At 41.4% G+C, this 14,958-nt stretch overlaps 1 protein-coding gene across 1 annotated transcript in view; it reads right to left on the minus strand.

The window, feature by feature from the left end:
- Positions 1-3,572, minus strand: part of LOC103207119 (exocyst complex component 6B) — a gene marked incomplete at its 3' end in the record, with an annotated part of 605,128 nt that extends 601,556 nt beyond the window's left edge. The window contains exon 1 of the mRNA XM_007952665.2: positions 3,460-3,572. Within this exon, the coding sequence (XP_007950856.2) occupies positions 3,460-3,572 (113 nt within the window). The remainder of the gene's footprint in view (positions 1-3,459) is intronic.
- Positions 3,573-14,958: the final 11,386 nt, after the last annotated feature.

The following is a 14,958-nucleotide window of genomic DNA, read 5'->3' on the forward strand; positions in this document are numbered from 1 at the left end:
GGATATGCTTGGCCTTTCAGAATTACAATGAAAAAGGAAAGGCACTCCCTTATGACATGTGGGAATTGATTAACACTGCTTTTATGGTTCAGAATTAAAATAAAGTCAGTTACACAAGGAAAAAGTCAAGCCATTGTGACTTCTCAAACAACAACAAGTAAGACTGGAAGAATAATTCGGTATCATAGCAGGGAAAGAGAACAAGTAATAGCTGGCAAAGGTTAGGGTCTGGTTAGGCAACATAACTAAGCAGATTTTTAGAAAGACCAGGAATTTTAGGGATGAGTGATGCAGTGACTAAGTGCTCAGCAGATAACTGAAAAGTTAGAATCTAATATGTTAAAAACGCTACATCAAAAGATGGGAGGGAGCACTGGTGGCTTAGTGCCTAAGCCATTTGACTGCTAACCAGAAGACTGGCGGTTCAAAGCCACCAGCCACTCCCTGGAAGGAAGACTGGGCAATCTACTTCTGCAGTGATTTGGCCTCAGAAACCCAAGGAGGGGTCGCTGTGAGTCAGATTTGACTCAACAGCAGTGGGTGGTAAGTGAAAGATGGGAGAAACTGAAAAGATCTTTAACATGAAACAGGATAGAGGAGTTTGGGGTTTGCAGCTGAGAGTAGTTAACGAAGAGAGCTTATTGCTTTAATCCAACCTCTTTAATGACTGTGATAGAAAAACAGGAGATAATAATGATGGAGGTGCATCCAGGGTAAGGCATGGAATGAAACATCAAGTCTGTGCATGCTACTGCCTCTGAATGGACTAGAATTAAGGTGAGATCATCACCTGTGAACATGGGTAGGGACAAGCTAGAGTAAAAACCAAAACAGTAGACACTACTTGTATTATAGGATGTTCAAGTGATTGAATCGGGTCTGACTGTAAGATTTTAGCATTACCTGCCAGAGAAAAGATTAGGACAAAAAACTGAACAAAAAAATGAATAATCCCTAATAATGACACGTAGGAGCTCTGGTAGCATAGTACCTAAGGCACTTGATTGCTAACCAGAAGGCTAGCGGTTCAAACCCACTAGCCACTCCTCAGAAGGAAGGTTGGGCAATCTACTTCTGTAGTGATACTGCCTCGGAAACCCAAGGAGGGGTCGCTATGAGTAGGGTCCGACTTGATGGAACATAACAACAACAACAATAATGACACAGGAAATCAAGAAAAGCAATTAAAATTGGTGGGACAGTACAGTGGTTCTTAAACTGAAAAAAAAAAAAAAAAACCACTGCTCCCTTAGGAGCTCTAAAGGTGTAGTGATTAAAGCATTTGGCTAATAACCAAAAGGTCTGTTGTTTGAACCCACCAGCCACTCCATGGAAGAAAGATGAGGCAGTTTGCTTCCCTCAGATTTATAGCTGTGGAAACTCAATAGGGGTCGCTATGAATTAGAATCGACTCAGTGGCAGTGAGTTTGAGTTTTGTTAGTGGTCCCTTAGGGCAAAAGATAGCTTTATCTACCCACAAAAGCCCACTTTCCAGTGGAAAATGAACTCAGTGATAACAATGAAACAAGTTTTAGAGAAAATGGTAATTTATATTTGAACCAAAATACATATTAAAGTGAAGATACTAGAAAAATTACAAGCCAAAATTAAGTTGATACAAATATGTAGCATTACTCAGTGGAGAGTTAATCTAATAAACCACAACAAACGAAATTGATAACACTAAAATCATTTTTCACATAAAACATGAACTTTGAAAACTACAACTAATTTGAGACAACATTGATGCTTCTTTGTTAGGTTGCCAACTGCAGCCCAGCAGCCAAATGTCTTAGTAGAATATTGAAATAGCAATCTCAGTAAACTCCAGTTAACACTGTATTTTATAAAATACAAATTTAACAACGAGTGGATACTAGTAATAAGTAGCCCTTAGTTTTTGTATAAAGTAAAGACTATGAAATGAGGATCATTCACCTTAGCTTAAGAAAATAGGAAAAATCATGATGGTCATGATCATAAATGTGAGGGGAGTGTGGAACAGCCATAGTGCTGAAGAACTGATGCAAAAGAGAGCTAAAAGTCAATTTAAAGGACAAAAGGAAAAACCTGACGATAGTCATATCCAGGGATGGCAGTGGGAAAACTGTACTAATAATACACTCTAGAGAAGGAAGTTATGCAGGTGGAGCTGAGGAGTAAAGTCTCCAGCCTCTCCCTCCTTCAACCACTCTTTCATGAAGCATTCTCTCCAGTAAAAAAGCAGAGAGTGCTTAATAACTTTTTTGAAGGGAGGAGCAGTAATCTAAGACTGAGGAATAAGGATGAATTTGCTCCAGGACATTAGTATACTGAAGAGAAAGGAAGAAGTAGTTCTAAACTGTGTTTTCTTATGTAATTATCAACAAAAAGATCTGGTAGATCATAATTCCCAATTGAGGCAGAACAACAGTGGTTAAGAGTGCACGATCAGGTAACTAATGTCACAGGCCAATTTTTGTAGAAATTGTCATATGGGAACCTAATTGTTGTGCAAATTTTAACCGAAAACACAATAAAATACGATTTAAAAAAATAATGCAGACTCTGAATCCAGATTGCCTTAGTAGGAATCTCTTTCCTTCCTCTGCCCTGAGCAAGTCACTTCTAACCTCTCGGTGCTTCATTTATAAAATAAGAATAACAATAGTACCAACCTAAGATTGTTCTGCGCTTCAAATAAGTTAAATGTGTAAATCGCTTAACAAGTCTTGCACTGTACGTAAGAAATGCCGCCTGAGTTTTGTGAAATAAGTAAGTTGGAGTAGGTCGGAGTTTGTTTTGACATCTCCAAATAAAACTGAAATGTGAGGGCTAAGTAATGGTAATGGGGGCAAGGGCGGGAGAGGGGTCAAATTCTTCTCAGCGATGAGAATGCCATGAGGGGTGCACCTTTGGGAAGGGTCATCTGCCAGGCAGGGTTGCGAACACCCGCTCCCAAGAAAGGGGAGCAAGTTGAGGGAAACTTCCTTCTTTCCAAGGCCTAGGATTTTCAGGGACTGGTTTCTGAGAAGTGTTTGTGATTTTGAGGCTAGAGTGTCATTTCCAAGCAAGAGACCGTGGAATGAAACTCTGTTTTGTCTTAAGAGCAGAACTTATGTCTAATGTAGGACAAGAGTTCGAGTCGGAGGGAGAAGGGTGATGTCCCTAAGGGCAAGATTCTCTAGTTGCCCGGCTCTGGGCCAGCCTTAAGGGAAGAGAATGAAAGCAGCCCGGCCCGAGGGAGGCAGGAGGCGCCCCCTGAGTAGGGCTGTGGGGAGTCGCGAGCCGAGAAGGTACTCCGCGTCGGGGCTCCGGTGGGAGAGCCGTCTCACCGAGGGCGGAGGCCGCTCGCAAATCTCCTGAAGGGAGGGGCAGACGCTAGCCCTACAGGAGTCCGACCTGGCATACGGACCCAAAGGAGGCTGCCAGCCGGTCCCGCCCGTGACCATCCGTCTGTGGCCCCGGTACCCCGAGTACCTGAGCGTGGGCCCGATGCAGGCCGTGTCTGTGCTCTCGATCTCTCGCAGAATCCGCTCGTGCTCCGCAGCTGTCTCGAGGCTCTCCGCCTCCGCCATCTTACCCCGCTCCATAGACCGGGGGCACCCGGCAGCGCGTCCCCTCCTTCAGCCGGGCTCACCTTTCCTTCCCTCACACTCCCTCTCTCACCCTGTACTTCACAGCCTCCCCAGCCTCCGGCTACCCGCAAGACGACCCCTCCCTCAGGCTCGGCACGCCCCCTTGCGTCACCGCGTCTTCCGTCCTTTCACGCAATGCATACTGGGATTTGTATTTCTCTGGACGATGTTAGGCTGAATGTAGATCATGTATTCATTAATTCTACGAATTTGTGTTGAAAACACACTAAAAGCCAGCAACAGCGGGATTGCTTATGAAGGGATAAACAAATTAGGCAGTGGCACTAACACCACAAAATCTTGTTTAACACTCTTGCCACAAAGGGTGAAAGGCTCTGTAGGCGCAAATAATAAAGACTAACTCAAACCAAGAATCAACTCAATGGTAGTGCATTCGGTTTTTGGTTAACTCAAACCAAAACCAAACTCACTGTCATCCATTGGTGATAAAAGCTGGAAAAGCCAAAAACTGTAATATAAAGCAGAATCTGTCAATAAGTGAGTTAGAAAATAGACCTCAGGGATGACATCTGGCTTTGAAGACCTCACATAGAGATAGAATCTAGAAGGTTAAAAGGGGTAACTGGAAAGTGTGAGGAGAATCCAGAGAGCCGCAAGAACTCATTTTCACTGGCATGTAGAACAGTAAGTAGTAAGAGATAGACTGGAAAGGTATTTTGGAGAAATATTGTGTTGTTAAAAAAACAAACACACTGCCCTCGAGTCGGATCCAACTCATAGCGACCCCTCCTTGGGTTTCTGAGGCAGTATCATTCCTTCTGAGGAGTGGCTAGTGGGTTTGAACCGCCAGCCTTCTGGTTAGCAGTCAAATGCCTTAGGCGCTGTGCCACCAGAGCTCCTTTTTGTGTTGTTAGGTGCCGTCAATAAGGCTTGGACTCATAGCCACCCTAGGTACAACAGAACCACTGCCCAGTCCTGTGCCATCCTCACAGTCCTTGCTATGCTTGATCCCATCATTGCAGATATTGTGTCACTCCATTTCATTGAGGCTCTTCCCCTTTTCCGCTCTCTACTTTACCAAGCACGATATCCTTCTCCAGGGAATGTAAGATTTAATTATGTATCATTTGCACTTTTAAATTTTTGCCCTTATAAACACATTACTTTTCCTATAAAAACTAGTAGTTACTAACTGAAAATACATTTTAAAAATAAGCAAACCAGTAGTCAGGAGAACAGTTTACAAGTCCTGGTTTGCCAGGAACTGTGCAAGTTGCTAAACCTGTCTGTTTCTGGATCATCTCGGGCTATCTTCATTTTATTTCATTACTCATGCTTAAACAATTTCAGACAGATTTGGAGGGATAGGGACAGTATGAAGTCTTTTACATTTTTAAAGATCTCTTGGAAAAAAAAATTACAGAAGGTCCTTTTAGGCACCCATTTTAGCATATCACTCAGCAAAAATTTTTTCATCCCTCACAGGAAACAGAATTATGTGTAGACCAGATGTATACTGAGTGGTGGTTACACCAGTTTCTGCTACTGTAAGCAGTTTTTTAGAGCCCTACGGAGGCCAGAAGCCCTGGATCTTACTGACAAAGCTTTGTGAATTTGGAGTTACTGGTGTATAACTCGAGGGACAGTGACCTGCCCTCCAAATAGAGAGAATGTCAGGTCAATGTGATATAACCAAAAAGGCACTTGACTGAATGTTGAGGCCTTTGATTTAGGTCTGGTATTGCTAGCAAAAAAAAATTTAGCATGGTCTGTTGGCATAGAGTCTAAGGCATTTGACTGTTAACCAGAAGGCTGGAGGTTCAAACCCACCAGCCACTCCTCGGAAGGAGGGTTAGGCAATCTACTTCCGTAGTGATACTGCCTCGGAAACCCAAGGAGGGGTCGCTATGAGTCAGATCTGACTTGATCGTAGTGGGTTGGGTTTGGTTTTAGTGTGCCAGGCACAGTGCACGAAGTGAGCACTTCACATGCATCAACCTCATTGAATCCTTAAAATAATCCTTTGCACTAGATATTTGTTGTTGTTGTTGTTATGTGCCGTCGAGTCATACCTGACTCATAGCGACCCCTCCTTGGGTTTCCGAGGCAGTATCACTACGGAAGTAGGATTGCCCAACCTTCCTTCCGAGGAGTGGCTGGTGGGTTTGAACCACCAGCCGTCTGGGTAGCAGGCAACTGTCTTAGCCACTATGCTACCAGAGCTCATATCCTATTTTACAGATGAGAAAGCTGAGAGGTTAGCTGTTACCTCAAGTCTCACAGGTAGTAAATGATGAAGCTGCTGTTGAAACTCAGGGCCATTTGATTCCAAGGCCCATTTCCTATCAGCTTCACCATATCCACCACTGCCTCTAGGCTATTGTGTGAGCTTACGCAAATGATTCTGCCTCTCTACATCTGCTTCCATATTACTTTAATGAATTGGATTGTTTCTCAGACATCTTCCAAACTACACCTTACAAGCCTTCTTCACACGACCACCTCCTTCTACTTACTCATTTTACTTACTCATTTCTCTTCTTCTGCATTACTAAATTAATTAAAAGCATTCCCATTGTTCTCCACCACCACTTCTAGATTACTGTTTCAACACCTTGATTCCTCAACTCTCCTTTTAAGTCTAGGACATCCAGTTGTGCCACAGTCATGTACTAATGTCCATATTCCTCAGAGATTTTACCAGTTGGCTCACAATTTTCCTCTCCACCTCATTCTCTGCCATCATCTTGAGGTACTTCCACATCAACATGGGTAACCAACTCAACATCCTGATCTCATGGATTCCAACTGCCCGTGCCTTGTTATTATTCCAACAACAACAATGTTATTGTTGTTGTTAGGTGCTGTCAAGTCAGCTCCAACTCATAGCAACCCTAGGTACAACAGAACGAAACACTGCCTGGTCCTGCATCAGCCTCACAATCCTTACTATACGTGAGACCATTGTTGCAGCTACTGTGTTTGTCCATCTAGTTGAGGGCCTTCCTCTTTTTCGCTGACCCTCCACTTTACCAAGCATGATATCCTTCTTCAGGGAATTGTCCCTTCTGACAACATGACCTAAGTAGGTGAGACGAAGTCTGGCCATTCTCGCTTACAAGGAGCATTCAGGCTGCACTTCTTCCAGGACAGATTTCTTTGTTCTTCTGGCAGTCCAGGGTACTTTCAGTATTCTTCACAAATGCCACAACTCAAAAGCATCATCTCTTCTTCGGTCCTCCTTATTCATTGTCCTGCTTTCACACGCATATGAGGCTATTAAAACACCATGGCTTGGGTTTGGCATACCTTAGTCTTCAGACATCTTTGCTTTTCAGCACTTTAAAGAGGTCTTTTGCATCAGATTTGCCCAGTGCAAATATATGCAATACATTTATGACCTCACTTCTCACCTTCAGATCCCACAAACACTGCTCTACCCTCAATATTATGTTGTTGTTGTTATGTGCCGTCGAGTCGGCTCTGACTCATAGCGACCCCTCCTTGGGTTCCTGAGGCAGCATCACTACAGAAGTAGATTGCCCAACCTTTCTTCGGAGGAGTGGCTGGTGGGTTTGAACCACCAGCCTTCTGGTTAGCAGTCAAGTGCTTTAGGCACTATGCTACCAGAGCTCCTAAGAGACAGCCCAGCTACCTAGCCAGGAGCGGCTGCTGGGTTTGAACCTCCAGCCTTGGGTGTGGCAGCTGACTGCCCGAGGCCCTGAGGCCATCCCCTACGGCCCTCAATATTATAGAATCTGAAATTCCTTTCTATGCCTATAATCTCTATTCATCTAATTCTTCCTGTGCCTAATTTCTATGGGACCCACACTTTACTGTAACCCTGATCATCATCTCTGATTCCTATGTAATATCTCTTCCCTTCTATCCTGGATTTTATTCTATCTGTCTTCCAATTCAGAGACATGTGAGTTTGATTTCTGACTCTTCCATTTACCCACCAAAAACCAACCAAACTCACTGCCTTCAAATTGATTCTGACTCATAGCAACTTCCATTGGGCTTCCAAGGCTGCAAATCTTTATGGGAACAAATTGCCTCATCTTTCTTCCATGGAGCAGCTGGTGGGTTTGAAACACTGACTTTTTGGTTAGCAGCCAAATGCCTTAGCCACTAAATCACCAGAGCATCTTCCTCCATTTACCAGTAATTTACGTGGTTTCCTTAAGCTGCAATTTTCTCATATGTAAAGTGGAGTTTATAATATATACCTTGGAAAGTTGTAGAATTAGAAATAATTAATGTAAGAGACCTAGAACAAGGAGTGGCATAATAAGTGTTAGTTGTTATCCTGATGGACTCTGTGGTGGTTAAGTTTGTGTGTCAACTTGGCTAGACCTGGCTGAGTGGCTGGGCAGCCAGATGTAGTATTCCCTATGATGAGACTGATAATCAACTCCATGGTGGAATCTACTGTGTAGCTGTGTAGCTGCCTTTGGGTATGTGGTCTGCTTCCCATGTATAAAGAAACAGCTTTGGGAATGGTCTCTAACTTATGGCACACTTGAACTCTTCATGTAGCCGTGTCGTTGTTCAGCAGCCTGCCATGCTCTGCCGACCTTGGGACTTCCAATGGACTTGAGTTAATGGCCTGGCGTGTGGTTTGGTAACATCGGGACTGTGCCTTTTTGCTTGTCGACCTTGGGCTTGTCAGTCTCAGCAGCCAGTAGCTGTCTGAGGGAAGAAAAGCCTCTAGCTCCAGTGGGCCGGGAGCAGGAGGCAGAGCTGGACCCCAAGGTTGAGGGGCTTTCACCTAGCCCCTAGAGACTAGCACTTTGAACTTGGACTTAAAGCCTCCAAATTGTAAGAATAAACTCCTGTTTGTTCAAACCTTCCCATTTGTGGTTTATTCTTGTCAGAGCGAGTGGCACTATGTAACCAGAACAGATTCCATGAACCACTAACTTAAGCTTATGCTAAGTTTTTTGATTCCTTTACCATCTTAAACAACCATACCCATATTGCCAATCTTCCCCTTGTATTGTAGCTGGGGTGGGAGAGAGGGAAGAAACTGTAACTATAACAACTAGCACCACTGCACAGTTGTGTTGCTCACTATTATGTCAGCCCTAAGAAAGAATTGGTCGATATCCAACTGTTTCAGTAGGTGGTACGTGATCAAGAATCAATGGTATTGAATGAAGAAGTCCAATTTACACTGAAGGAATTGGCAAAAAAAAAAAAACAGGACTCCAGGAATTGATTGAAAACCAATTGAGATATTTCAACAAACATGTAGCACTGTAAGCACTTACTCATTTATGCCAAGAAATTTGAATTTGAAAGACAGCTACCTGGTCATTTGACTGAAAGAGATCAATATTTGTGCCCTTTCCAAAGGAAAGTAATGCAACAGAATGTGAAAATTATCAAACAATGTCATTAATATCATACATAAGTAAAATTTTGCTGAAGGTCCTTCAAAAACAGTTGGAGCAGTACTTTGACAGGGAAGTTCCAGAAATGCAAGCTAGAATCAGAAGAGGACATAAAATGAGGGATATCATTCACTGGAATTCACTGCATTTTTGTTCCCAATTCTTCACTCTTCCATTTGGCTTTGTGATTCCTCCTACTACAGATAGAGTGTACTTCCCTGATCCTTGACTATCATAGTCATGGGACTTGCTTTGGTAAAGGGGATAGACAAGTGGTAAACAGAGGTCCAAAATGTGCTTACAAGGTTGGACTTTCTCTCTTGCCTTTCTAAATCACCATGAGAACAACATGCCTTGCACAGACCACTGATCTAGAAGAATGAGGGACTGAGCTACCCAGCCAACCCACAAACTACGGTCTGAGGCAGAACTGCCCTAGCTGACCACAAACTCATAAGTCAGAAATAAATACTTTTGTTGTATGCCACTCCTTTTTGAGGTGATTACACAGTTTTATTGTGACAATGGCTAAATTCCTTCGTTCCTTCGTAGAAGTTTTTCCTTTCTTAGATTCTAGAGCACTTGACTTACCTGGTTGTGCTTGTATCTTTTTCCTAATCTTATTCACTACTTTTTCACTCTTATCTACCCACTTAGCTCTCTTTTCAACCTCCTTTTCTAGCCATTTCACATTCTCTTCCTAAATGATCTCATTTAGTCCCAGAAGGTAAAAAATAACCTCTACTTTTGACTCTTAAAGCTTTCTTCTGAACTTCAGACCCAGATTTCTGGTTGTCTTCTGGAAATTTCTGTTTAATATCCTGCTTTCAATGCCTCGTTTTTATAACAAATGTCTAAATTTTATGACAAAATCAGTCTTTCCCCTTCCTATTTTCCCTCTAACAGACAATATCACCATGTATTATTTACTCAAAATCACAAATGTGTATAGTTCCATCCAGTTCCACACAAAGTCAAGAATGTTGGGATGAAGAGCTGCACTTGAGTTGACCCAGAGTGTTTTCTGCCAAAGTGATTGGGGCAGAGATCAACTTCTGGAAATTTGCCCTCTAAACTTTATTCAGAGCTCCATCCACAAGACAAAGCCAGAATAATCTTATCTTTGCTTCTAATCCTAATCACCTTTCACTACTACCCAAAATCCAAATCCTTTGAACTATCTCTCTCCCTTACTGCTTTATAATTTCTCCCTCATCACTGACTACTTTAAACTCAAAAAAGAACAAACCAAACTCATTGCCACAAAGTCAGCCCTGACTCATAGCATCCCCCGTTGGGTTTCTGAGGCAGTAAATCTTTACAGAAGTAGATTGCCCCATCCTTCTGTGGAGTGGCTGGTGGATTTGAACTGCCATCCTTCTGGTTAGCAGTCACCTCCTTCAATCTTTTCACAGTATATGCCTACTACTTCCTATCTTAAATGAATTTTGGCTTTCCTTTGAGGACATAATTTCCTTGGAGGCTTCCTAAGAATGTTGGTTCTGTTCTGTCATCAGCCTCAATGCTTGATGCTGGTCCTTCCATTGCACTGCCCTAGAATCTCCAATTGTAAATCAAACACTCTTCTCTTCTAATACTTGAACTGCTGAGGGCAATTAGAGGAGAGCACAAACATGCAAACTGGTGCTTGTAAATTTCTGCAGCAAAAGTCAACTGGGGTTTTGTGGATCTGTAGATCAATTTGGGGAGTAATGATATCTTACAATAGTAAGTCTTATGATCCATGAATATGGATATATATTTATTTATTTAAGTCTTTAATTTCTTTAAAGAATTTTTTGTAGTTTCCAGTGTGTAAGTCTTGCACTTCTTTATTAAATTTATTCTTTGGTATTTTATTTTTTGATGCCATTGTATATGAAACTGTTTTCTAAATTTCATTTTCAGAATGTTCATTGATAGTGTATAGAAATATAATTGATTCTTACATACTGATTTTGTATTCTTCAACCTTGCTCTGCCTGTTATAAAGTATTGATATTTCTAGTGGGTTCCATGGGTTTTTCTATGTACAAAATCACTTTATCTGCAAGATAATTTTACTTCTTCCTTTCCAATTAGGATGGCTTCTATTTATGTTTCTTGCTTAATAGCCCGGCCAGAACTTCCAGTAAAATGTTTGATAGAAGTGGCAAGAGCAGATCTATCATGTTGCTGATTTTAAGATGAAAGTTTTCAATCTTTCACTGTTAAGTAGTACAATGAGAACTGAGAGTTTTTCATAAACCACTTTTATCAAGTTTGGGACGTTCCTTTCTATTCCTAGTCTCTTGAATGTCTTTATCATGAAAGGACCTTAGATTTGGCCAAGTGCTTTGAATGGGAGCTCTGGTAGCATAGTGGCTGAGGCACTTGACTGCTAACCAGAAGGCTGGTGGTTCAAACCCACCAGTCACTCCTCCGAAGGAAGATGGGGCGATCTACTCTACTTCCGTAGTGATACTGCCTCAGAAACCCAAGGAGGGGTCACTATGAGTCAGGTCCGACTCGACAGCACATAACAACAATTGAAATGACTATTGGAATTTTGTCTTTTATTCTGTCAATATGGTGTATTACACTGATGAATTTTTGTATTCTGAATCACCCTTGCATTCCTGGGATAAATACCACTTGGCCATGGTTTGTAACACTTTTAAGCTCTGGTGGTGTAGTGCCTAAGGCATTTGACTGCTAACCAGAAGGCTGGCAGTTCAAGATAGTGATACTGCCTCAGAAACCCAAGGATGGGTCGCTTTGAGTCAGATCTGACTGGACGGCAGTGAGTTTGGTTTTTTTAGAATATGCTACTGGATTCAGTCTGCTAGTATTTTATTAAAGATATTTGCATCTATATTCAGAAAGGGTAGTGATCTGAAGTTTTTTCTGTGGTGTTTTTGTCTGTCTTTGGAATCAAGGTACTACCGGCTTCACAGAATGAATTGGGAAATGTTGCCTTGTCTTCTATCTTTTGGAAGAGTTTGTGAAGGATTGGTGGTAATTCTTTGAATATTTTGTAGAATTCACTGGTGAAGCCATCTGGGCTTGGGCTTTTCCTTGTGGGAAAGTTTTTGATTACTAACTCAATCTCTTCCAGATTTTTTAATTTCTTCTTCAGTCAGTTGTATCTTTCTAGGAATTTGTCCATTTCATCTATCTAATTTATTGGCATACAGTTTTTCATAAAACCAAACAAAAACCACTCACTGCCATCGAGTCGATTCCGACTCAGAGCAACCCCCTTTGGGTTTCCAAGGAGGTAAATCTTTACAGAAGTAGATTGCCCAGTCTTCCTTTCACAGAGTGGTTGTTGGGTCCTTTATAATCCTTTTCTGTGTCTGTAAGGTTGATAGTAATGTTTTATCTTTCATTCCATGTTTTAGTAATTTGCATATTCTCTCTTTTTTTCTTGGATAGGATAGCTAAAAGTTCTTAATTTGGTTCATCTTTTCAAAGAACCAAATTTGGTTTTGTTGATTTTATCTGTTATTTTTCTGTTCTCAAGTTCATTTATTTCTGCCGTGGTCTTCATTATTTCGTTTCTTCTGCTTAATTTAGATTTAGTTCGATCTTCTTTTTCTAGTTTCTTGAGATGAAATGTTAGGTTATTAATTCAAGAACTTTCTTCTTTTTTAATATAAACATTTTTAGCTATAAATTTTCCTCTGTACCACTTTAGCTGCATCTTCTAAATTTAATAATTATGCCTTCAGTTCCATTCATCTCAAACTGTTTTCTAATTTCCCTTATGATATCTTCTTTGGCCCATTGGTTACTTAGTTGTTGTTGTTGTTATGTGCCGTCAAGTCAGCCCCGACTCATAGCGACCCCTCCTTGGGTTTCTGAGGCAGTATCACTACGGAAGTAGGATTGCCCAACCTTCCTTCCGAGGAGTGGCTGGTGGGTTTGAACCGCCAGCCTTCTGGTTAGCAGTCAAGTGCTTTAGCCACTATGCTACCAGAGCTCCTGGTTACTTAGTAGTGTGTTTCTTAATCTCCACTTATTTCTGAATTTCCCCGTTATTGATTTCTAATTTAACTCCATATGGTCAGAAAACATACTTTGTATTATTTCAATCTTTGAAAATGTATAGATACACTCTATCAAAGAGTGTTCGATGTGCACATGAAAAGAATGTATATTCTGCTGTTGTGTGAAATGTTCTGTAGAAGTTAATAAGGTCTACTAGGTTTACAGTGTTGTTTAAATCTTCTATTTCCTTGTTCCTAGTTATTTTATCCATTATTGAAAGTGGAGTAATGAAGTCTCTGACAAATCTTGTTGATTGAATTTCTACCCTTCACTTCTCATACTTTGGTCATGTTGTCAGGAGGGACCATTCCCTGGAGAAGGATATCATGCTAGGTAAAGTAGAGAGTGAGTGAAAAAGAGGAAGACCTTCAATGATTTGGACTGACACAGGGGCTGCAACAATGGTCTCAAGCATAGCAATGGTTGTGAGGATGGCGCAGGACTGGGTAATGTTTCATTCTAATGTGTGTAAGGTCACTATGAGTCAGAACCAACTTGATGGCATCTAACAACAACAATAGTTATTCTATACATTATTGAACATGGGATAAGGAAGTCCCAAACCAAACTTGATGAATATCTACTCTTAAATATCTCCCAGATACCTCAGATTCAATGGATTCAAAACTGATTGTATACTCTCTGCCTTCTCAAACTCACCTCAGTGAATGACACCTATGTGCTCACCCCAGAAACTCAGGAATCATTCTGGATTTCTCTTTCTCCTTTATATCCTTCATCCAATAGACCACCAAGTCCTGCCAATTTTACTCATCTATTCACTCCTCTTTATCCCTTCTATTCCTGCCCTAGTTCAGATCCTTGCCTCTCTCTCCAGGACTACCAACCAGTTTATTTCCTATCATTTTTTTTTTTTTCTTTTAGAGTAATTAATTATTTTAATTTCCACCTCCATTTACAGAATTCTCACAAATACTAATATATCCCCCTCTGGTGGCGTAGTGCCAAAGGCATTTGACTGCTAACCAGAAGGTTGGCAGTTCAAATCCACCAGCCACTCCTTGCAATCTACTTCCATAGAGATGCACAATAAAACAACACAACACAACACAACACACTGCCGTCGAGTCAGATACAACTCATAGTGACCACTCCTTGGGTTTCCGAGGCAGTATCTCTACGGAAGTAGATTGCCCAATCTTCCTTCCCAGGACTGGCTGGTGGGTTTGAACTGCCAGCCTTTTGGTTAGCAGCCAAATGCCTTAGGCAATATGCCACCAGAGCTCCTCCATAGAGATATTGCCTAGGAAACCCAAGGAGGGGTTGCTATGAGTCTGAACCGACTCAGCAGCAGTGAGTTTGTTTTTTGGTTTTTTTAAATGATATAAAAGAGTAGGACAAAGTGGTGGTGGATTGTTTTTTTGTTTTGTTTTTAACATTTTATTGTGATTTGGGTGAAAGTTTACAGAGCAAATTAGTTTTCACTCAACAATTTATACATATTTTGTTTTGTGACATTAGTTGCAATCCCCTCAATGTAACAGCACTCTTCCACTTTCCTCCTTGAGTTTCTCATTTCCATTCGTCCTTCTTTCCTGCCCTTTCCTACCATCTGAACTTTGTTTTTAACCAAATGCTGCCCTTTTGGTCTCATATGGTTGACTGTACTGAGGAGTACATTCCTCTTGTGTGTTATTGTTCACTTTTAACACTGTCTATTGTTTGGCTGAAAGGTGATACCCAGGGATGGGTTCAGTTCCTGGTTTGAAAGGTGACTAAGGGCCACAGCTCTCTGGAGTTCTAACAATCTCTATCAGACCAGTAATTCTGGTCTGTTGTATGATTTTGAATTTTGTTCTACATTTTTCTCTTGCACTGTTCAGGATCTTTTATTGTGATCCTGATCAGAGTGGTCAGTAGTAGTAGCCAGGCGCCATCTAATCCTTCTGGGCTCAGGGTAGTGAAGGCTGTGAATTGGCATGGTCCTT

Source organism: Orycteropus afer, unplaced genomic scaffold (genome assembly GCF_000298275.1).
Source record: "Orycteropus afer afer isolate SDZICR_OR568_19922 unplaced genomic scaffold, OryAfe1.0 scaffold00354, whole genome shotgun sequence".
In the NCBI taxonomy this organism is placed as follows: Eukaryota; Metazoa; Chordata; class Mammalia; order Tubulidentata; family Orycteropodidae; genus Orycteropus; species Orycteropus afer.